Genomic DNA, 25902 nt, shown 5'->3' on the forward strand with positions numbered 1-25902 from the left:
CCCTATTTGCTTTACATTACTCAGTAGTGGTAGAAACACAGTTCATTCCCGAACACCTTCATTAAATATGGCCTTAGATTCTCTGTAGGACCATCGTTTTCTTCCCAAATCAGATACCTGCTGATAGTCCAGAAGCAGTGGCACAGTCATTGAAGCATCCTCTCTATCCAAAGTTAGCAGTTCAGTGGACTGAACTTATATAGTTCTAGGTGAGAGTACAGCCATTGCAGGAAGTTTACACTGACATCATGATGTCGTGCTTTCTGCTTGGGAGACGTGTTCTTGACAAACATTAGCTACATCAACAGTTTCTGTTTTCATGTTTCCCTTTTCATTTCTGAATTTGTTAATTTGGATACTGCCTCTGGGCCCTTTAATTAATTTAGGTAGGGAGTGTATCTATCTTGTTAATTCTCTCACAGAACCAGCTTTTGGTTTGGCTGAATCTTCTTGTTCTTCTCTTTGTTTCTATGTGGTTGATTTTGACCTTGAGTTTGACTATTACCTGCAGTCTACTCCTCTTGGGTGAATTTGTTTTTTATGTACTGGAGCTCTCAGGTGTGCTGATAAGTTACTAGTGTAAGATCTCTCCAGTCTCTTTACCAGGGCATTTGGAATTCTATGAATTTTCCTCTCAGCACTGCTTTCACTGTGTCACTTAAGTTTGGGTATGCTGTGTCATCATTTCATTAAATTTCAGGTCTTCAAATTCTTTCTTTTTTCTTCCCTGATCAAGTTATCATTGAGTAGAGTTGTTCAGTTTCTACGTGTATGTGGGCCTTCTGTTATTTTTGCTAATATTGAAGATCAGCCGAAGGCCATGGTGTTCTGATAGAATTCTCATGGGATTATTTCCATCTTCTTGTATCAACTGAGAGTTGTTTTGTGAACAATTATATGGTTGATTTTAAAGAACATACCATGTTCTGTAGATGTTTGTTAAATCCATTTGGCTTGTAACATCTATTAGTTTCACTGTGTATCTGTATAATTTCTGTTCCTTTTTTATTGGATTTTTTTATTTAAGTGATTTTATTAGGTATATTTCTTTACTTACATTTCAAATATTATTCCCTTTCCTGATTTCCTGTCCATAAGCCCCCCCCCTCCGCCATGCAGGGATTTCCCCCATCCATCCACCCCCCTTACTGCCCCCCATATTCCCCTGGACTGGGGGTCCAACCTTGGCAGGAGCAAGGGTTTTCCCTTTCCACTGGTGTGCCGACAAGACTTTTTTCTGCTACATATGGAATTGGAGCCCTGGGTCAGTCCATGTATAGTCTTTCAGTAGTGGTTTAGTCCCTGGAAGCTCTGGTTGGTTGGCATTGTTGTTCTTATGGGGTTGCAAGCTCCTTCAACTCTTTCAATACTTCCTCTAATTCTCCCCAAGGGGTCCTGTTCTCACTTCAGTGGTTTGCTGCTAGGATTGACCTCTGTACTGGACATGATCTGGATGTGTCTCTCAGGAGAGATCTATATCCGGTCCCTTTCAGCATGCATTTTTTAGCTTCATCAATCTTATCTAGTTTTGTTGGCTATATATATATATATATATATATATATATATATATATATATATATATATATATATATGGGCCACATGTGGGACAGGCTCTGAATGTTCATTCCTTCAGTTGCTGGTCTAAACTTTGCTTCCATATCTCCTCTTATGGATATTTCTAGTCCCCTTTTAAGAAGGAGTGTGAGCATCCACATTTTGGGGATCCTTCTTCTTGAGCTTTCTGTGGTCTGTGGATTGCATCCTGGGTAATTCAAGCTTCTGGGCTCATATCCACTTATCAATGAGTGCATACCAAGTGTGATTGGGTTACCTCACTCAGGATGCTATTTTCTAGTTCATTCCATTTGCCTATGAATTTCATGAATTCATTGTTTTTGATAGCTGAGTAGTACTCCATTGTGTAGATGTACCACATTTTTTAAATCCAGTCTTGTGTTGAAGGGTATCTGGGTTCTTTTCAGATTCTGGCTATTTAAATATGGCTGTTATAAGCATAGTGGAGCATGTGTCTTTGTAGTATGTTGGAGTATCTTTTGGCTATATGCCCAGGAGAGGTATAGCTGGATCCAAAGGTAGTAGAATGTCCAATTTTCTGAAGAACCTCCAGACTGATTTCCAGAGTGGTTGTACCAGGCTGCTATCCCACCAACAATGGAGGAGTGTTCCTTTTTCTTCACATCCTCGCCAGTATCTGCTGTCACCTGAGATTTTTATCTTAACCATTCTGACTGGTATGAGGTGGAATATCAGGGTTGCTTTGATTTGCATTTACCTGATGACTAAGGATGTTGAACATATCTTTAGTTGCTTTTCAGCCATTCAATAATCCTCAGCTGAGAATGTTTTGTTTAGCTCTTTACCCCATTTTGAATAGGGTTATTTGGTTCTCTGGAGTATAACTTCTTGAGTTCTTTGTATATTTTGGATATTAGCCCTCTATCAGTTGTAGGGTTGGTAAAGATCTTTTCCCAATCTGTTGGTTGCCGTTTTGTCCTAATGACAGTGTCTTTTGTCTTACAGGAGCTTTGCAGTTTTATGAAGTACCATTTGGTGATTCTTGATCTTAGAGTATAAGCCACTGGAGTTTTGTTCAGAAATTTTCCCCAGTGCCCATGTGTTCAAGACTCTTCCTCACTTTTTCTTCTATTAGTTTGAGTGTATCTGGTTTGATGTGGAGGCCCTTGATCCACTTTGACTTAAGCTTTATATATGGTGATAAGAATGGATTTATTTGCATTCTTCTACATACTGACCTCTACTTGAACCAGCACTGTTTGTTGAAAATGCTATCTTTCTTCCATTGGATGGTTTTAGCTCCTTTGTCAAAGATCAAGTGACTATAGGTGTGTGGGTTCATTTCTGGGTTTTCAATTCTGTTCCACTGATCTATCTGCCTGTCTCTGTACCAATACCATGCAGTTTTTATGACTATTGCTCTGTAATACTGCTTGAAGTCCGGGACGGTGATTCCCCTGGAAGTTCTTTTATTGTTGAGTATAGTTTTCCCTATCCTGTTTTTTTTTTGTTATTCCAAATGAATTTGCCTTTTCTATCTCTATAAAGAACTGAGTAGGAATTTTGATGGGGATTGCATTGAATCTGTAGATTGCTTTTGGTAAAATGGCCATCTTTATTAATTCTGCCAATCCATGAGCATGGGAGATCTTTCCATCTTCCGAGATCATTCTCAATTTCTTTCTTCAGAGACTTAAAGTTCTTGTCATACATATCTTTCTTATTGGATTTTTTAAATTTACATTTCAAATGTTATCCCCTTTCTCAACTTCCCGTCTATAACCCCCCTGTAACATCCCCCTCCCCCGTCTTCTATGAGGGTGTTCCTCCACCCAACCACCTGCCCCTTCACACCTCTCTGCCCTGTTATTCCCCTACACTGGGGTGCCCTGACCCTCAGGACAGTCAGCAGAGGTTGGGGACCACCTAGGAGAAAATGGAGGACAAGAGGCATGAAGAAGGATACCAAGACAAGAGTCTGATCAAGGCAACAAATTTTATATTTTCCCAAGGTTGAATTTATACCATAGCAGGGGTAACCAAGGGCAGGGATAAGCAGGAAATATCTACGCAAGTCAAGGACACAATTTTCTTGTGGTCAGGTAATCGGCTGACGTCAACAGGATATTGGTTTTTCAGAAAGATCACAAGTTTGTCATATCATTAGGCATCCTGACCACCAGATTTGTATTAGCCTTCTTCAGCTGGCTGAGGATTTTCCATCATCCTGACCTCTTAATGAACCCAGTCATACTTAACTCTACTATAATATTAACATCAATAACGAAACATTTTAAGGGCACAGCTCCCAACACTGGGGGCTCTGGCTTTGGCAGAACTAAGGGCTTCTCCTCCCATTAATGCCCAGCAAGGCTGTCCTCTGTTATGTATGCAGCTGGAGCAATGGGTTTGTCCATGTGTACTCTTTGGGTGGTGGTTTAGTCCCTGGAGCTCTGGATGATTGTTATTGTTCTTCTTATGGGGTTGCAAGCCCCTTCAGCTCCTTCAAGCCTTTCTCTGCCTCCTCCAATGGGGATCCCATTCCAGTTCAATGGTTAACTGATGGCATTTGTTATGCTCTGGCAGAGGGTCTCAGGAGACAGCTATAAAACGCTCCTGTCAGCATGCACTTCACGGCATCACCAGTATTGTCTGGGTTTGGAGGCTGTACGTATATGGGCTGAATCCCCAGGTGGGGTAGGCTCTGAATGGCCATTCCTCCAGTCTCTGCTCCAAACTTTGTCTCCATATCTCCTCCAATGAATATTCAAAGAAGGAATGAAGCATCTGCCCATTGGTCATCCTTCTTCTTGAATTTCTGTGGTCAATGGATTGGGTCTTGGGTAATTTGATATTTTTAGCTAATGTCCACTAATCATGTGAGTGCATTTAGTTTAATGTTGGCTACTGATTTGCTATGTATTGCTTTTACTTTTTTAGGTATGGGCCTTGAATTCATGATCTTTCTAAGGTTTTTATCATGAAGAGCTGTTGAATTTTGTCACATGCTTTCTCAGCATCTAATGAAATGATCGTGAGTTTGTTTATATAGTGGATTTCTTTGATGGATTTCATTATATTGAACCATGCTTCCATTCCTGGGATGGAGCCTACTTGATCATGGTAAATGTGTGTTTTGCTGTGTTCTTGAATTCTGTTTGAGAGAATTTTATGGAATATTTTTGCATCGTTATTTGTGAGGGAAATTTGTCTGAGGTTCTCTTTCTTTGTAGGGTCTTTGTGTGGTTTAGGTATAAGTGTAATTGTGGCTTCAGAGAGTTAATTGTATAGTGTTCCTTTTGTTTCTATTTTGTGAAATAGTTTGAAGAGTATTGGTATTAGGTCTTCTATGAAGGTCTGATAAAATGCTGCACTAAACTCATCTGGTCCTGGGCTTTAATTGTTTGGGAGAGTTTTAATAACACCTATTTCTTTAGGTGTTTTGGGACTGTTTAGATGATTTATTTGATTCACATTTAGCTTTGGTACCTAGTAGCTGTCTAAAAAATTGCCCATTTCTTCCAGATTTTCCAGGGAGTTTTTTTGTTTTGTTTTGGTTTGAGTATACACTTTTGTAATAGTATGTGATAAGTTTTTGAATTTCCTCAATCTCTGTTGTTATGTCTCTCTTTTCATTTCTTATTTTGTTAAATTGAATATATTGTCTCTGTGCCCTGTGGTTATTCTGGCTAAGGGTTTACCTATCTTGTTGATTTTTTTCAAAGAACCAACTCCTGGTTTTGTCGATTCTTTGTATACTTCTCTTTGTTTCTACTTGGTTGATTTAAGCTCTAAGTTTGATTGTTTCCTATAGTCTACTCATCTTGGGTGAATTTGCTTCTTTTTATTCTAGAGCTTTCAGCTGTGCTGTCAAGTTGTTAGTGTATGCTCTCTCCAATTTCTTTTTGGAGGCTATCATTGCTATTAGTTTTCCTCTTGGCACTGCTTTCACTGTATTCCATTTTTTGGGTATGATGTGCCTTCATATTCATTAAATTCTAAAAAGTTTTAATACTTTTATTTCATCCTTGATCAAGTTGTCATTAACTAGAGCATTTTTCAGCTTCCATATGTATGTGGACTTTCTCTTATTTTGTTGTTAATAAGACCAGTCTTAGTCCATGCTGCTCTAGTAGGATATAAGGGATTGTTTCAATCACCTAGTATCTATTGAGGTCTGATTTGTGATCAATTATATGGTCAATTTTTGAGAAGACATGATGAGATACTAAGAAGAATGATTAGTCTTTGGTTTTAGGATGAAATGTTCTATAGAAATCTGTTAAATCCATGTGGTTCACAACTTCTGTTAGAGTCACTGTGTATACTCTCAGCTTTACTAAAATTTCTTTTATGGATATGTGTGCCCTTGCATTTGGAGTGAGCATACACATGGAGAATTGAGAGTTCATCTTGTTAGATTTTTCCTTTAGTGAGTATGAAGTGGACTTCCTTAACTTTTTTGATAACTTTTGGTTGAAAGATGATTTTATTTGATATTAGAATGGCTACTCAGGCTTCTTTCTTGGAGCTGTTTACTAGGAAATTTGTTTCCAACCTTTTACTCTGAGGCAATGTCTATCTTTGTCACTGAGATATGTTTTCTGCATGCAGCAAAATGCTAGGTCATGTTTATGGATCTAGTCTGTTAGTCTATGTCTCTTTATTGGGGAATTGAATCCATTGTGTTAATCAATATTAAGAAATAATGATTGTTGTTTCCTGTTATTTTTGTTGTTACATTTGGAATTTGTTTGTGTGGCTATGTTCTTTTGGGTTTGTTGCAAGATTACTTTCTTGATTTTTTAGGGTGTAGTTTCCCTCCTTGTGATGGAGAATTTTTTTATTTATTATCCTTTGTAGTGCTGTATTTGTGGGACTATATGGTGTCATTTTGGTTTTATCATAGAATACCTTGGATTCTCCATCTATAGTAATTGAGAGGTTTGCTGAATATAATATAATATAATATAATATAATGTAATATAATATAATGTAATATAATAGCTTGGGCTCGCCCTTATATTCTGTTAGTGTCTATATGACATGTATTTAGGATCTTCTGGCTTTCATCGTCTTGTGAGAAGTCTGGTGTAATTCTGATAGGTCTGTCTTTATATATTACTTGAGGTTTTTCCCTTACTGCTTTTAATATTGTTTCTTTGTTTTGTGTATTTGTTGTTTTCACTATTATGTGACAAGAGAAATTTATTTTATGTTCCAATCTTTTTTGAGTTATGTAAGCTTCTTATATGCTCATGGGCATCTTTCTTTAGGGTAGGGAAGTTTTCTTCTACAATTTTTTGAAGATATTTACTCACCCTTTAAGTTAGGAATCTTAGCTCTTTTCTATACATATTATCCTCAGGTTTGGTCTTCTCATTGCATATTGAGTTTCCTGGATGTTTTGAGTTAGGAGCTTTTGCTTTCTGCATTTTCTTTGACTATTTTGACATCAATGTTTTCTATGGTATCTTCTGCCCCTGAGATTCTCTCCTCTATGCCTTGTGCTCTGTTGGTGATGCTTGGGCCTATGATGCCTGATCTATTTCCTAGGTTTTCTTTTTCTTTTTTTTAATTAACTTGAGTATTTCTTATTTACATTTCGAATGTTATTCCCTTTCCCGGTTTCTGGGCAAACATCCCCCTCCCCTTCTTTATGGGTGTTCCCCTCCCCATCCTCCCCCCCATTGCCGCCCTCCCCCTAACAATCACATTCACTGGGGGTTCAGTCTCAGCAGGACCAAGGGCTTCCCCTTCCACTGGTGATCTTACTTATTTCCTAGGTTTTCTACCTACAGGGTTGTCTCCCTTTGTGATTTCTTTATTGTTTCTATTTCCATTTTTAGATTTTGGATGGTTTTGTTCAATTCCTTCACCTGTTTCCTTGTGTTTTCCTGTAATTCTCTAAGGGCTCTTTGTGTTTCCTCTTTAAGGGCTTCTACTTGTTTACCTGTGTTCTCTTGTATTTCTTTAAAAGAGTAATTTATGTCCTGCTCAAAGTCCTCTATCGTCATCATGTTGTCATCATGGTATGTTCTTTTAAATCCAAATCTTGCTTTTCAGGTGTGTTGGGGTATCCATTGCTTGTTGTAGTGGGAGAACTGGGTTCTGATGATGCCAAGTACTCTTGGTTTCTGTTGCTTAGGTTCTTATGCTTGCCTCTCTCTATCTGGTTATCTCTGAGGTTAGTTGGTCATGCTGTCTCTGACTGGAGCTTGTCTCTCCTGTGGGCCTGTGAGCCTGTGATTTTAGGGATGAGAGCACGTCAGGCAGACCAGCTCTCTGCAGGAATATTTTGTGTCTAAATGGCTGTGGGACAGCCTTATCTCTGTGTAAAGTTGGAGACCGGAGGGTTCAGTCCCTGGCCACCTTGTGGTTCCTGAGCCCTGTGAACACCTGGCAGGTCTTTTTATGGACAGGCAGTAGAAAGAAAATGGGACCCTACCTGTGAGTTGTGGGCTAAGGAGGGAGAGTGCTCCTGGCAGACCAGCTCATTGTGGGCAGGTTTTGTGTCCAGGGCTGTGGGACAGCCCAGCTCCTGGTGTAGATGAAGACTGAAGTGTCCAGTCCCAGACCACCCTTTGGCTCCTGAGCTTTGTGCACCCCTGGTGGGAGAACTGTAACAGTTCTCTTTGTAGCAGACAGAGACAACAAAAGAAAACCAGAAAAAAATGCAGATTTATGGATATCAGTTGCAATGAAAGCATGTATAAATGACTCCCACACCTGATATTCACAAGACATTGAGGAATAGGAAAACAGACTGTAGAAAACCAGAAAATGAGGGAGAGCATGTACCCTAGTAACATATCTTTGTCCATTGTTTAATTTTAATCTGACCTGTCTCTATCTAAAACTGTGCATCAAGTAGCTACATTATGTCTTTATATTCATTTTTACAATATTCAAAGTAGGGGAGCAAACCAGACAAGGAACAATGAAATAATCAATTGTGAAGCTGTGGGAGTCACATAAGGACAATGATTACTCAAGTATTAAGAACCTGGTGATTTGATAATTTACTATGGGTGGATGACTTAATGTATATCATTCTATATTATGCAAGATAAATGTAAAGAGAAATACATGACATCCTTTCATTTAGAAGTAGAATTTATTTTAAAGTCTCAGTATCTATATAGGATATATAAGGAAAAATGTAGTTTCCATCAAGTCTTTATGTTAGAATGCAAAACATATAGTTTTAAAAATATTAACAAAATATGAAGTAAAAGAAAGTGCTGTTGCTATGACAAAATCTACTCATAAAAAACATATTCAATAAGGAGACTCACAATTTCCATGGAGTATAATCCATGATCATCATAACTAGAAACATGACAGCAGGCAAGATTGATATGGCACTGGGGCATTTGCTGAAAGCTCAAATGTGACCCTCAAGCTTGATGCAGATAAAGTGCTAACTGGTAATAATACTGGCTTTTGAAACCTCAAAGACTACCCCTAATAAGATATCCTCCAACAAGGACAAACATTTTAATCCATCCCAAACAGTTCTCCCTACTTAGAAGTAAGCATTCCAAAATTGAGACATTTTTGGATAAACCATCACATTTCAATCCTTGTACCAAATAATTTTGTAACTATACCACAGGTAAAAACACATTAATTCCAACCTGAAAAGTACTTACAGTCTTTCACAGTCTCAAAACAGTTTAAAGGTCTCTTATAAGACTCAAAGAAATCTCATAATTGTAATTGTAACTCCTTGTCAAATCAAATAGCAAAGCACATTTTTTTCCAACATACAGAGGCACAGATCATACATTATCATCCATTCCAAAAGAGAGGAATGGGGACATAGTGAGGAAATATTGAGCCAAGCAAAATCAAAATCTAGCAGGGCAAAACCTAAATCCTGTAACTTCATGTTTTGCCATCAAAAGGCTGAGATTATTGTGAATGTTCCGCTTTTTTACTGCAATACACTTCTTTCTCTTGTGCTGGTTTTGCTCTCTATAAAGCTCTTCTTGGCAGGTATCCCATATTTCTGGCATCTCCAATATCTTGGCACTTCCAGTAAATCAGGCTTCATTTTCACAGTTTCCAGACCTTTCCAGGTCTCCGTGCAAGGAACTTCTGCTTTGTGGTTGGTCTCCTTCACTTTTCCTAACCTTAGAGGAAGATTCTACAACCCTATCACTCCTGCCTCCTTCTTGATGCCAGAACCAGATGACTGATACTGCCAACTTCTGCAGTCTGCTCAATATTAAACTGACAAGTACATGTTTGGTACATAAAGTGGCACAGATCGTACAGCTTCACGTTTTTGAATTACATTTGCATAAGCTTTGATTTATTGCTTTCATTTTCTGAATAATTTATTTTCTTTAAGAGAGTCTTTAGCTACTTCCTTTGTGTAAGTTGAAAGCTTAGCTGGGTGATGTCTTTTCCTGGATCAATACCTCATTTATTCCATTTCCCATCAGGCCTTTCTTTAAACTACTCACCTCTCTTTTTTGAACTTAAAAAAAGCCTTGTTAATAATTAAAATGGAAACACAGCATATGATCCTTTTCTGTTAAAATAAAGACAGGGTAGGGGCATGCCAGGATGTTGAGGTGGGAATGAGTGGGTGGGAGGGGCAGCGTCCTCATAGAAACAGGGGAAGGAGATGGTAGAGTGGGGAACCAGGGGAGGGGATAACATTTGAAATGTAAATACATAAAATATCCAAAAAAACAGAAAAAATAAAAAATCTGTTGATTTGCTTACTTTAGTCTGTTGATATTGTATTCTTTTAATTGTAGGGCAATTGAATTATCACATACTGCAGCTTTACAAAAGAAATATTATTTTATAGAAAGTTTTACTAAATTTTACATAATTAATAAATGCTGTGGATTCCTGGAAATGGTATAAATTTAAAATAAGTTTGATTTCAAGGGAGCCTATGCTAGAGGAACTCATTGGAAACTTGAGGGATTATACAGTAGGAGAGTAGGAGAATCATGACAAAGACAAGACTGAACCATGAGATGCTAAGTAGTACACTGTGAAGGAAACAGAGGACAGACATTCTCCATTTCCCTGTGCATATGGATGCTGATTGATCTCATTATAAAATCTGACTGGACTCTTCCAATGCTGAAATTTGAACATGAGTGAACTTGAAGATGAGGACTCCACTGGGTAAATAATGATTTAACGACTTCTTTTGAGAATATGTATTTTTTACTAAGAAATTTATATTAAAAAGACTATTGCTCCATACACTCATTAAAATCTACAGAAATTAGTAAAATCTGGGACTATAAATCGTATCTATTTTACCCTTCAACACTGAAGAAAGAAAGGATACTATTTTGCAAACTATAACATGAATGTATCCACTATCAAGTTAAGCAATGCAACTCTTTCCTGCACTTCATTCAGCCTTCTTCTAAAGAAGGGATTTGTCAATTGTGGTCAAAAGCTCTCCTAGACACCATACATTTTACAAGAAGTAACATCAAAAGAAGTTGGGAAAGCCCTGAGCAAGATAACTGCAAAATACTGCACTCAGTATTTATAACAAGTCAAATATCAATCAACTTCTACAACATTGACTACTTTCCCAACTGAGTTTCCTTGGGTCACCAACTAAACAATGGTATGAAAATGGCACAAACTGATAAGGACATAGTTCTCTTCAGAACTATTTATGACTGATCAAAGCAGCTCTTAGTCTCTTCCAGACTGTTTTTAATCTCTCTAGATCTTTCAGAGGAACCCATCTCTATACATTCTTCTGTCTCAGGAGTGTCTTGCATGGCTTGCTGCAGAAGTAGCTTGAGAGACTTCCGTTGGAACCGATGATGCCTAATGGCACCTACGAGGAAGTAAATGATGGGGTTGGCACAGCCATTAACACAGGATAGAAATAATGCCACTGAATAAAAACTACAAAGAAAAATATAATTAAATCCCTCAATCCACTCTAAGAGGAACCAATAGATCCCATAGGGCAGACCAAAGAGCAGGAAGACCATCACTGTTAACACAATGGCCACACACAGCCTGGTCACAGGAATCCTGTGTAAGCCACAGAAGATAGTAATCACCAAGGCCAGACTGGACACCAAGAGAAGCACAAATAAAATAATTAACCATGCAGTAGTGATAAAATCAAATATCGGACACCAATGAGAACCACTTAAACTGAATATGAAACCACATTCCTTTCCTTCCAAGAGGCTCAAGACTAGGGACATGACCCAAAGCAAGGTACATATGACAACTGATGTGTGCCTTGGGCGTTGGCAGCGATACCAGATGGGCCACAGGACAGACAGGCAGCGTTCAAGGCTAATGGCACTAAGAATGCTCAGGCCACAAAGATAAGCAAAGTTTCTCACAACAGTGAAAAATGCAGGAACTTCGATGGGGATGGAATCAGTGTCCAAGATATTATATAAATAATGTCCAATATGAAAGCAAATGCAGAGAAAGTCAGCACCAGCCAGGTTGAGGATGTAGACAGAGAAGGCATTCCTAGGCATCTGGAAGCCCAGAAACCATAGCACTGTGGCATTTCCAACCAGCCCAACTAGGGCAACGATGAAGGAAAGCAAAATCATTCTATTAAACACTACTACACAAAAGAACATTCCAGGGGCGCTTTCATTCACAGCTGTGCTGTTTAGGATCTTTGAGTCCACTCTTAGCATTTCGCTGATGTTTCTGGAAAGAAAAACAAGACATGAGCACATGTTATTCACTCTCAGATTCACAGGATCATCCATATATGTTAATGGTTTTCTGGTTCATAAGGTGGTATAACAGGATTGCAGAGATAATTTATTAAAATCAATATTTCTGCAACCTTAATTTAAGTCTAGATTATATTTATTTAGGCTATCCATAATCCATAACCTGAGTTGATATTAGAGTAGTTGATGGTTCCACTTACTCTATACACTCTAAGTGTCTTAAGCTGTTTTAAAATTCTTGTTCTAAAACAAACTATTTCTCAGAAAGAAACAAAACTCTGATCCCAACTTTTTTTTTCAGTCCTAAGGCTGGTTATTCTCTGCTTTGGGAACTCAGGAGCCAGAAGCATGACCAAGAGCTGCTGCTCTCAGTCTTGGAGGTAGAGGGCTAACAATTGGGAAAATATGTAAATCCTGGAGGACAGTCATAAAATGTATGTCAAATTATACTGAGACCAGTATAAAGGAATGAGGTCTATTGCATGACTCGGTTTCTATTTCAAATTCTAAACTAGAAAAGAGGAAATCCTCTGAGGACACTAAGCACTTTTCTGTTACCCATCTGTACAAAAAATATCTATCTTTCCCTAAGAACACAATGAATAGCTAGAAATTTTCACTCAACAAGTGGATAAATAAATCACAAAGCAAAAAGTAGATGTGAATTTAGAATAAAGGTTTTAAAATATTTTAAAGCGAGACCGGATAAACAGTTCTCTGCACCCAAATCCTGTGGGAGGGAGAGCTAAACCTTCAGAGAGGCGGACACGCCTGGGAAACCAGAAGAGACTGCACTCTGTGCATATCCAGACGCCAGAGGAAAACACCAAACGCCATCTGGAACCCTGGTGCACGGAGGCTCCCGGAAAGAGCGGCGCAGATCTTCCCGGTTGCTGCCGCCGCGGAGAGGACTTAGGCAGTACCCCACGAGCAAACTTGAGCCTTGGAACCACAGGTAGGACCAACTTTTCCCCTGCAAGAAACCTACCTGGTGAACTCAAGACACAGGCCCACAGGAACAGCTGAAGACCTGTAGAGAGGAAAAACTACACGCCCGAAAGCAGAACACTCTGTCCCCATAACTGGCTGAAAGAAAACAGGAAAACAGGTCTACAGCACTCCTGACACACAGGCTTATAGGACAGTCTAGCCACGGTCAGAAATAGCAGAACAAAGTAACACTAGAGATAATCTGATGGCGAGAGGCAAGCGCAGGAACCCAAGCAACAGAGACCAAGACTACATGGCATCATCGGAGCCCAATTCTCCCACCAAAGCAAACACAGAATATCCAAACACACCAGAAAAGCAAGATGTAGTTTCAAAATCATATTTGATCATGATGCTGGAGGACTTCAAGAAAGACATAAAGAACTCCCTTAGAGAACAAGTAGAAGCCTACAGAGAGGAATCGCAAAAATCCCTGAAAGAATTCCAGGAGAGCACAACCAAACAGTTGAAGGAATTAAAAATGGAAATAGAGGCAATCAAGAAAGAACACATGGAAACAACCCTGGACATAGAAAATCAAAAGAAAAGACAAGGAGCTGTAGATACAAGCTTCACCAACAGAATACAAGAGATGGAAGAGAGAATCTCGGGAGCAGAAGATTCCATAGAAATCATTGACTCAACTGTCAAAGATAATGTAAAGCAGAAAAAGCTACTGGTCCAAAACATACAGGAAGTCCAGGACTCAATGAGAAGATCAAACCTAAGGATAATAGGTATAGAAGAGAGTGAAGACTCCCAGCTCAAAGGACCAGTAAATATCAACAAAATCATAGAAGAAAACTTCCCTTACCTAAAAAAAGAGATACCCATAGGCATACAAGAAGCCTACAGAACTCCAAATAGACTGGACCAGAAAAGAAACACCTCCCGTCACATAATAGTCAAAACACCAAACACACAAAATAAAGAAAGAATATTAAAAGCAGTAAGGGAAAAAGGTCAAGTAACATATGAAGGCAGACCTATCAGAATCACACCAGACTTTTCGCCAGAAACTATGAAGGCCAGAAGATCCTGGACAGATGTCATACAGACCCTAAGAGAACACAAATGCCAGCCCAGGTTACTGTATCCTGCAAAACTCTCAATTAACATAGATGGAGAAACCAAGATATTCCATGACAAAACCAAATTTACACAATATCTTTCTACAAATCCAGCACTACAAAGGATAATAAAGGGTAAAGCCCAACATAAGGAGGCAAGCTATACCCTAGAAGAAGCAAGAAACTAATCATCTTGGCAACAAAACAAAGAGAAGAAAAGCACACAAACATAACCCCACATCCAAATATGAATATAACAGGAAGCAATAATCACTATTCCTTAATATCTCTCAACATCAATGGCCTCAACTCCCCAATAAAAAGACATAGATTAACAAACTGGATACGCAATGAGGACCCTGCATTCTGCTGCCTACAGGAAACACACCTCAGAGACAAAGACAGATACTACCTCAGAGTGAAAGGCTGGAAAACAACTTTCCAAGCAAATGGTCAGAAGAAGCAAGCTGGAGTAGCCATTCTAATATCAAATAAAATCAATTTTCAATTAAAAGTCATCAAAAAAGATAAGGAAGGACACTTCATATTCATCAAAGGAAAAATCCACCAAGATGAACTCTCAATCCTCATCTTCGGTTGGTTTATACACACGTGTGCAATTTCTAGGCTTGAAAGTAAAATGATGCTATCTGGTGCTGGATAGAGGAGCCTTATTTTTTATTATGGCAGCTTGCTATTTTTGTAACATAGTGATTTGGTTGAACACAATAAAGTACAGTAGTAACTGATCTCCCCTTCTTCCTGGATGAGTGAGGAGATGATTAAATGTTGATGTCAGCATCCTTGAGCATATTCAGATGAGCTTCTGCTTCTGTTGAAAAGGATGCTGTGTTTGATTGTGGTCCGAAGCTTTGAAGCACTACTTGGCATCTCCTTCCTTGGAGGTCTCACTGTTTAAACATAACAGATTTGATAGCTTGTTGGTAAGGTGAGGTCCAGCTTGTCTCCACTAGGTCATCTTCATGTGAATCCGGTGGTTATACGGTTTTGTTCTAGGGATATTTCATTTTTTTAATAACGGTTTTAGCTGACATTCATGGAGAGAATGAATCCTTAGAACTGTGCCACTAGTGAAAGGAAATCCTGTCTAGAGTATGTTTCTTTACAAAGCTGTGTCACACCATCATTTGGGCCCTCTGCTGGAAAAGTAGAATCAAGTCTCAAATAATGCCTTTTAAATTGTATCCTCTAGTATTATAGATGTAGGACAGTACTGTATCAGACCTCTGTGGATGTAAAATAGCTTGTACCTGCTTTATGATACGTAGTAGTGACCGTGCTTTATCAGAGCTGTTTTTAATGATGTTGCTCAGAATGTTTTCTTTCCAGATGATGATTGAGAAGCTAATTTAAAAAAAATGGTGCCAGGTACCACAAGAGTAACAGAACTGTGCTGTTTTCTCGAGTTTTGTTTTTTTACTTTTTTTTTTTTAATGGAGTGTGCTGGATGTCTCTACAGTTTTGTTCAGATGACTGCAGAACCTGGAAAAGCGGTTGCTGCTGTTGATGCATAACACACTGCTATTATTGGTCTTTTTATATAAATATAAATATATATATACAGATATATAATTTGAATTTTTTGAAACTTTAGCTGTGCTGTCAACTTTGGAAAAAAGTATCCCTGTTTACTGTGTTGAGTTGGCACTGTACAGAAATTAACAGCCATATTGGTCTAGAAATGTTGAACTTAAGTTTTTTCCATTTGTACAGGGGTAACACACTGTATTAAATATGTAAGGTCTTATCTACATGGGTTTGATTACAAAAACTAATAAAGTATTCTCTAAATTTAAAAAAAAATAAAATAAAATAAAATATTTTAAAGCAACTTCAGTGCAACAAATTACATATGAAAAGAAAAAATGACATTTTTGATGATTCTGTCAGTGTATGTCTCTTGTATTCTTGAAAAATGGGTTATGGTGAAGAGATGGCTAATGATGGCCTTTGTCATTCCCCAATCCCAGTGAGAGAGAGAATAATATACAGCAATACTAAATAAAGGGGGTTGTGACACAGAAATATCTACAGTGCTTGTAGACAGATGTTCTCTTGGAGGAAGTTCTACTAGCCATGCTATACTACTTGTGGAATACCGACATATAGATTCTGGAACAGGAAAATTTTCTTAAGATCAAGGACAGTCTAAGCTATATAGTAAGTTCCAGAAAAGCCTGGGTTAAGGGAGAAAGCAGAGAGAGAGAGAGAGAGAGAGAGAGAGAGAGAGAGAGAGAGAGAGAGAGAGAGAGAGAGAGAGAGAATATTAGAGTCAATTTAAAGAACAAACATGTAAATCTTTTGTGAATATAATGGGCTGGGATTCAGACTAAAGCACAGAAAATTAATTACATAAAATAGACTGTCCTTGATTTAAAGGAACATATGGATATTCAAACATAGGTGGTGTTCCAAAATACACATCAAGAAATGACATCCCTTCAAGTCTCCATCTGCACCCAGAGCAGGGTCTGTCCCCAAACCCTCAGAGGCAAAACCTGCTCACAAAGAACTGGCCTGCCAGGAGCTCTCTCACTCCTAATTGCACAGGTGTGACCACACTTTCTCTCTACTGAGTATCCAAATAAAGACCTGTGGGGAGCACACTGGGTACAAGAGCATCAGGGAGGCCTGGGACAGGACACATCCAATCTCCATCTGCACCAAGAGCTGAGTTGTCCCACAGCAATTCAGATGCAAAACCTGCCCACAGAGAGCTGGTCTGCCCAAAGTGCTCTAACCCCTAAGACCCCAGGCTCACAGGCCCACAGAAGAGACGAGCTCCAGTCAGAGACAGCATGACCAACTAACATCAGAGATAATCAGGTAGAGAAAGGTAAGTACAAGAACCTAAGCAACAGAAACCAAGAGTACCTGGCATCATCAGAACCCAGTTCTCCCACTACAGCAAACACTGGATACCCCAACACACTTGAAAAGCAAGATTTGGATTTAAAGAACATACCATGATGATGATAGAGGACTTTGAGCAGGACATAAATTACTCTTTTAAAGAAATACAAGAGAACACAGGTAAACAAGTAGAAGCCCTTAAAGAGGAAACACAAAGAGCCCTTAGAGAATTACAGGAAAACACAAGGAAACAGGTGAAGGAATTGAACAAAACCATCCAAAATCTAAAAATGAAAATAGAAACAATAAAAAGTCACAAAGGGAGACAACCCTGGAGATAGAAAACCTAGGAAAGAGATCAGGAGTCATAGGCGCAAGCATTACCAACAGAATACAAGAGATTGAAGAGAGAATCTCTGGGGCAGAAGATACCATAGAAAATATTGATGTCAAAATAGTCAAAGAAAATGCAAAAGGCAAAAGCTCCTAACCCAAAACATCCAGGAAATTCAGGATAAAATAAGAAGACCAAACTGGAGGATAAAAGGCATAGAAGAGTGCTAAGATTCCTAACTTAACAGGTGAGTAAATATCTTCAGAAAATTATAGAAGAAAACTTCCCTAACCTAAAGAAAGAGATTCCCAAGAATGTACAAGAAGCCTACATAACTCTAAACAGATTGGAAAAGAAAAGAAATTCCTCCTGTCACATAATAGTAAAAACACCAAATACACAAAACAAAGAAAATATATTAAAAGTGGTAAGGGAAAAATGTCAAGTAACATATAAAGGCAGACCTATCAGAATTACTCCAGACTTCTCACCAGAGATGATGAAAGCCAGAAGGTCCTAGACAGATCATACAGACACTAACTGAACACAAATGTCAGCCCAAGCTACAATATCCAGGAAAACTCTCATTACCATAAATGAAGAATCCAAGATTTTCCGTGACAAAACCAAATTGACACAATATATTTCAACAAACTCAGCACTAAAAAGGATGATAGATGGAAAACTGCAACACAAGAAGGGAACGTACACACTAGAAAAAGCAAGAGAGTAATCTTGAAAAAAAAAAGAAGAGTCACACAAACACAATTCTACCTGTAACAACAAAAATAGCAGGAAACAACAATCACTATAATATCTCTTGCCATCAGTGGACTCAATTCGCCAATAAAAAGACATACACTAACAGACTGAAACAGAAAGAATACCCATTATTTTGTTGCATACAGAAAACACACCTCAGTGACCAAGGAAGAAACTACCTAAGAGTAAAAGGCTGGAAAACAAGTTTTCAGGCAAATAGTTCAAAAAGACAAGCTGGAGTAGACATTTTAATATCAAATAAAATTGACTTTCACCTGAAACTTGTCAAAAAAGAATAGGAAAGACACTTTATATTCATCAAAAGAAAAATCCACCAAGTTGAACTCTCAATCCTGAATATCTATGCTCCAAAATCAAGGACAACTACATTCATAATAGAAACCTTACTAAAACTCAAAGCACACATTGTACCTCACACAATAATAGTGAGAGACTTCAACACCCCACTCTCAACAATGGACAGATCATGGAAACAGAAACTAAATAGATACATAGAGAAACTAACAGAAGTTATGAATCAAATGAATTTAACATATATTTATAGAACATTTCATCCTAAAACAAAAGAATATACTTTTTCTCAGCACCTCATCATACCTTCTCAAAAATTGACCATATTTGTCAAAAAATAGGCTACAACAGATAACAGCAGATTGAAATAATCCCATGCACCCTATTAGATCACCACAGACTACGATTGTTCTTCAATAGCAAAAAAAAGTCCACATATACATGGAAATTGAAATTAAAGGCCTTTTGGAATTTGATGAAAACTAAGGCACAAAATGCCCAAACTTATGGGATACAATGAAAGCAGTGCAAAGAGAAAAAGCCAGAGTTCTGAGTGCCTCAAAAAAAAAAAAAAAAAAAAAACAGGACAGAGCACACATTAGCAGCTTGACAGAACATCTAAAAGCTCTAGAACAAAAAGAAGCAAACACACCCAAGAGGAGTAAAGGGCAGAAAATAATCAAACTCAGGGCTGAAAGCAACCAAATAGAAACAAAAATGACTATACAAAGAGTCAACAAACCCAGAAGCTGGTTCTTTGAGAAAATCAACAAGATAGATAAACCCTTAGCCAGACTAACAAGAAGACACAGAGAGTGTATCCAAATTAAAAACATCAGAAATGAAAAGGAAGACATAACAACAGAATCTGAGGAAATTTTAAAAAATCATCAGATCCTACTACAAAAGCCTATATTCAACAAAACTTGAAAATCTGGAGGAAATGGACAATTTTCTAGACAAACACTAGGTATGAAAGGTAAATCAGGAACAGAAAAACCATCTAAACAACCCCATAACTCAAAGAAATAGAAACAGTTTTTAAAAGTCTCCCAACCAGGACTAGATGGGTTTACTGCAGAATTCTATTAAACCTTCATAGAAGACCTCATACCAATACTCTCCAAAAAAATTCCACAAAATAGAAACAATTGGAGCACTAACAAATTCCTTCTATGCAACCACAATTACACTTATACCTAAACCGCACAAAGACTCAACAAAAAAAAGAGAACTTAAGACCAATTTCTCTTATGAATATCAACACAAAAATACTCAATAAAATTATTGCAAACTGAATCCAAGAACGGAACAAAACAATCATCCATCATGATGAACTGGACTTCATCTCAGCGCTGCAGAGATGTTTCAGTATATGGAAATCCATCAACAAATTCAACTATGTAAAAAATTCAAAGTAAAAAAAACCAGATGATCATTTCGTTAGATGATGAGAAAGCACTTGACAAAATTTAACACCCCTTCATGATAAAAGTCCTGGAAAGATCAGGAATTCAAGACCAATACATAAACATAATAAAAGCAATATACAGCAAACCAGTAGCTCACATTAAACTAAACAGAGAGAAACTTGAAGAAACTAAAATCAGGGACTAGACAAAGCTGTCCACTCTCTCCATACTTAGTCAATATAATACTCAAAGTCCTAGCCAGAGCAATCAGACAATGAAAGGAGGTCACAGGGATACAAATTGGAAAGGAAAAAGTCAAAATATCACTATTTGTAGATGATATGCTAGTATACTTAAGTGACCCCAAAAGTTTCACCAGAGAACTACTAAGTCTGATAAACAACTATAGCAGAGTGGTTGGGTATAAAATTAACTCAAACGATTCAGTAGCCTTCTTCTACTTAAAGGATAAACAGGCTGAGAAAGAAATAAGGGAAATGGCGCCCTTCACAATAGTCCCAAATAGTCCTCTGTGTGACTTTAACCAAGCAAATGAAAGATCTGTATGATCTTCAAGTCTCTGAAGAAAGAAATTGAAGATCTCAGAAGATGGAAAGACCTCTCATGCTCATCAATTGGCAAAATTAATATACTAAAAATGCCCATTTTGCCAAAAGCAATCTACAGATTCAATGCAATCCCCATCAAAAATTCCAATTTAATTCTTCATAGAGTTAGAAAGAGCAGTTTGCAAATTCATTTGGAATAGCAAAAATCCCAGGATAGCGAAAATTATACTCAACAATAAAAGAACTTCTGGGGAAATCACCATCCCTGACCTCAAGCAGTATTACAGAGCAAGAGTGATAAAACTGTATGGTATTGGCAAAGAGACAGGCAAGTAGATTAGTAGAATATAATTGAAGACCCAGAAAAAACCCACACACCTACAGTCACTTGATCTTTGACAAAGGAGCTAAAACCATCCAATGGAAAAAAAGATAGCCTTCTCAACAAATGGTGCTGGTTCAACTGGAGGTCAGCATGTGGAAGAATGCAAATCAATCTATTTTATCACCCTGTACAAAGTTTAAGTCTAAGTGGATCAAGGACCTCCATGTCAAATCAGATACACTCAGTTTACTAGAATAGAAAGTGGGGAATAGTTTCAATCACATGGCCCTGGGGAAAATTTCCTCAACAAAACACCAATGATGTATGCTGAAAGATCAACAATTGACAAACGGAACACTGTCATTAGGACAAAATGGCAACCAACAGATAGGGAAAAGATCTTTACCAATCCTACATCTGATAGAGATCTAATATCAAAATAAGCAAAGAACTCAAGAAATTAGACTCCAGAAAATCAAATAACCCTATTAAACAATGGAGTGCAGTGATAAACAATGAATTCTTGGCTGAAGAATATTGAATGTCTTAGAAGTACCTAAAGAAATGCTCAACATCCTTAGTCATCAGGGAAATGCATATCAAAAGAACCCTGAGATTCCACTTCATACTAGTCAGAATAGCTAAGATAAAAAACCCAGATGATAACAGATACTGGCAAGGATGTGGAGAAAGAGAAACACTCCTCCATTGTTGATGGGATTGCAAACTGGTACAACCATTCCGGATATCCGTCTGGAGGTTCCTCAGGAAATTCGACATTCCACTACCTGGGCATATACACAAAAGATGTTCCAACGTACAACAAAGACACATGCTTCACTATGTTCATAGCAGCCCTATTTATAATAGCCAGAAGCTGGAAAGAACCCAGATATCCTTCAACAGAGGAATGCATACAAAAAATGTGGTACATCTACACAATGGAGTACTACTTAGCTATCAAAAACAATCGACTTCATAAACTTCATAGGCAAATGGATTGAACAAAAATGTGAGTACAATGTCACTTTCTTCAGTCACACCAGAAGAGGGCACCAGTTCTCATTACAGATAATTGTGAGTCACCATGTGGTTGCTGGGAATTGAACCCAGCACCTCTGGAAGAGCAATCAGCGTTCTTCACCACTGAGCCATCTCACCAGCCCTGTTATAATTCTAAGAATGCAGGGTAAATGGCAATAATGAATATACATTTTTTGGAACGTAATAAAAAATTTTATATTATATAAAAAAAGAGACAGAACTGAAAGAGTCAAAGGGTGCAACCCCATAAAAAGAACAACAATATCAACCAACCAGACACCACCAGAGCTCCTATGGTCTAATCCACCAACCAATGAGTACACATGAAGGAACCCATGTCTCCAGCTTGCATATGTAGCAGAAGATGTCATTGTCCAGCATCAATAGGAGGAAAGATCCTTGATCCTGTGAAGACTCACTTCCCCAATGTAGGGGAATGCCAGGGCATTGAGTTGGGGTGGGTGAGTGGGAGTGGGAACATCCTTATAGAGGCAGGGGATGGGGAAAGGAGTATGGGAGACGGGCAAAACTGGATAACATTTGAAATGTAAATACATAAAACATCCAAGAAAAACTAAAATTAAAAAAAAACGAAGGGTGAGAAAAAAATGTTCTTTAAAATGAGTTTAAGGCAAGATGTATAACAATGGTGAAGAAATGAACACAACCACAGCAAACTCAAGTGACAAGTTTCAGGAGTTAATGATCCATAAAGAAGGCTAATGATGAGATTCCTTCTCTGCACTCATTACCCTGCCTTTATTAGACCTACTTATCTCGAAGCATACAGGATTATTTCCCTTGCTGTACCCTGCAGAGGGCTCCAGGGCATGCCCAGCTGCCCTAAGCAATCTATTGTCACCCCCCACAAACCAATCTCCATTGTCCAGTCATCTCTCTACACACCTTCATAGGACCTGTTGATATATGTAGATTTGCTCCCTGTACCCAATCCACTGCCTCCTGAGTCCTCTGGGGAATGTCTCACTGGCCCAAGTGCTGTACTATCCTCCTAAGCACTATTGTACCACAAATTCTGTCTGCCTTTCTACTGGAATCCTCTACTCTGTTTCCTCAGGGAGACACCCAGAAACTGGGATACTTGCATTACCTGATGAGTTCCATTGTCTAGCCCAAGGATACCCACCAAGGGTATCCCATATCAGGAAATAAAGGTTATATCACCTTCCAATACCTAGCACATCAGGAACATCCAATGACAGCCAGATGGTTAAAGGTCAGCATAAGCTCTCAGCAACAAAAGCCATGGCAATATGAAACCTTCAGAAAACATCTATCTTACTACCACGAGGTCTGATACCCTAACACACCTGACTGTGGCCTTAAACCTCGTCTTCTGAAGATAGTAGAAGCCTTTAAAGATGAAGCTAGTAAGTCAGTTAAAGAAATCCTGGAAAATATAAGTAAATAGGTGAAGGAAATAAATAAAACTTAGCAAGACCTGGAATTAAAAAATTAGAAGCAATAAAGGAAGCACAGACTTTGGCAATCCTGGGGATAGAAAACCTAGGGAAGAGAACAGGAAAAACAGACACAAGCATTACTAACAGAATATGAGATATGGAAGAGAGAATCTCAAGCACAGGAGATAGGATAGAAGAAATCAATGCAATAGGCAAAGAAAAAATGAAAACATCCAGGATACATGACCTACCATGAAAAGACCTTACCCAAAAGTAATAGGAATAGAAGAAATTGAAAAGTCTGTGGTCAAATAACCAGAAAATATCTCCAACAAAAGCATAGAAGACATTCCCAACTTAAAGAAAGAGAGGCCTATAAACATGCACAAAGCTTCCAGAACACCAATTACACTAGACAAGAAAAGTAAATCCTTCTGTGACATAATAATTAAAACACCAAAACTATAGAACAAATGACTTTGGCATCTCCTGTGTTTTCAGGAAAACCTGATTGTTATAGTACTCTCCACTTCAAGGTGTAGATGTATGGCCACAGACTAAGAAAAATAGACAATAAATTTGGGGAAAGGGTGACATAAACCTCTTACCTTTCCTCCATTTTTCTTATGGGAGATATTAGGTTTCTGTCAAGGAGAAGAGCTCCCCCAAATCAGCTGTCAATATGAAAGATGTCTGTAGTTCATGGATGGCAATGTGACTGTTGTTGATGAAGATGAGACTGTCAGAAAGCCTTGTGGTTTCCTTTACTTGCATCTGCTGACATATGAGTGCCACCCCTTTGAGTCATGCTCTTCATGAGACTTTTTGACATTTGGCCTCTGGTCATGTCAACTTTTCTATCTTCCTTTCCCTGTTAGTAGCAGTAGAAACAAGAACTTTCCTATTAAGTTAGTCCAGTTAATCAAGGAACATCCAATTGCTGGGACTGCAGAAAGGTAACCAACCAGCATCAATGTGGATATTAGGGATTTGAACTCAGATCCTCACAATTGCAGAATAAAAGTTTTAACTACTGAGACATCCCCAGGACTATGAAGGAACAGTATTTTTTACATCACATCCAGATTGCAGCCCACATACTCCCTCTCTTTGCAGACTGACCCTCTGCTACTCCTCTCTCTAATAACCTCACCTTTTCTCATAAGAGAAGTGTAAACCTTCCATGGGTACCACTCCCATGCTGGCACTTCAAGTATCAGCACAACAAATTACATGACCTCACACAGAATCCAGACAAGATAGCCCAGCTCTAGAGGAATGGGATCCAAATGCAGTCAACTAGTTCAGATGCAGGTTCTACTACAATACCTCCGTGAAGACCAAATGGCACTTCTGCTACAAATATGTAGGGGGCCTAGGTCCAGTATATGAATGCACTTTAGTTGGTGTTTTAGTTCCTGTGGGCACCAGTAGGACCAGGTTAATTTGTTTTGCAGGTCTTCTTGTGGTGCCTTGACACTTCCAGCTACCTCAATCCTTTCCCTGCCTCTTCTACAAGTCTCTATGGGTTACAACAAGAGTTTTTCTATGCTTTTTTGCATATGTTTCCATCAGTTTCTGGATGAAGACTCTCAGGCAGCAGTTATTTTAGGTTCCTGTCTGAAAACAGAGCAAAGTACCATTAATAATATAAGCAGATATCTCTCTCCCACGGGATGTTTCTCAAGTTGGGTCAGCCATTGGTTAAAATTTGGTCTTGTCATGGAGTATCTTCTTGCTACCACCCATTTTGGTGATTGGGCGTTTTTCTGGCTATAGTAATCTGGGGTGACATCTTTTAGAATCTGGAAGAAATCTGCCCAGACCCTTCTTGCTTTTAGAATTTCTATTGAGAGGTTGACTGTAATCCTATTAGTTCTGCCTTAATATTTTACTTGATCTCTTCCCCTTGCAGCTTTAAATATTCTTTCTTTGTTCTGTACATTTAGTATTTTGATCATCATGATACAGGATTTTATTTTCTGACCCAATCTGTTTGATGTTCTGTGGGTTTCTTGTATATTTATTTATAGGCATAGCTTCTTTAGGTTTAGGAAATTTTCTTCTATGATTTTCCTGAAAATACTTTCTGGGCTTTATATGTGAAAATCTAATCCTTCTATTCTTATTTTTCTTAGGATTGGTCTTTCATAGTATCCCAGATTTCTTGAACATTTTGTGTTGTGAACTTTTTAGATTTAACATTTTCTATGACTTGTGAATCATTTTCTTTTATAGTGTCTTGTGTGCCTGAGATTCTCTTTTTCTATCTTTGGTATTTTGTTGGTGATGCTTCCCTCTGTAGTTCCTATTCTGTTTTCTAAGTTTTCTATCTGCTGTATTCCCTTACTTTGTGTTTTCTTAATTGTTTATATTCGTGTGTTCATGTACTGAACGGGTTTATTTATTTTCTTCATGTTTGATGATATTTTGTGTATTTTATGTATTTATTAATTTCTTGTTTAAAGACATGTATCATCTTTATAAGAATGAATTTATGGACATCGTCTTGTTATTTGGCTGTGTTAGAATAT

At 38.1% G+C, this 25902-nt stretch overlaps 1 protein-coding gene across 1 annotated transcript; it reads right to left on the reverse strand.

Moving 5' to 3' along the window:
* Positions 1-8640: 8640 nt before the first annotated feature.
* Mrgprb3 (MAS-related GPR, member B3) lies at positions 8641-24104 on the reverse strand. Its single transcript, XM_001077174.5, has 2 exons — positions 23977-24104; positions 8641-12223 (listed from the first exon to the last, which is right to left on the reverse strand). Exons 1-2 carry the CDS (start codon positions 23985-23987, stop codon positions 11203-11205), a joined length of 1032 nt encoding a protein of 343 aa, XP_001077174.4. The 5' UTR covers positions 23988-24104; the 3' UTR covers positions 8641-11202.
* Positions 24105-25902: the final 1798 nt, after the last annotated feature.

The sequence above is a fragment of the Rattus norvegicus genome, chromosome 1 (genome assembly GCF_036323735.1).
Source record: "Rattus norvegicus strain BN/NHsdMcwi chromosome 1, GRCr8, whole genome shotgun sequence".
Classification (NCBI taxonomy): Eukaryota; Metazoa; Chordata; class Mammalia; order Rodentia; family Muridae; genus Rattus; species Rattus norvegicus.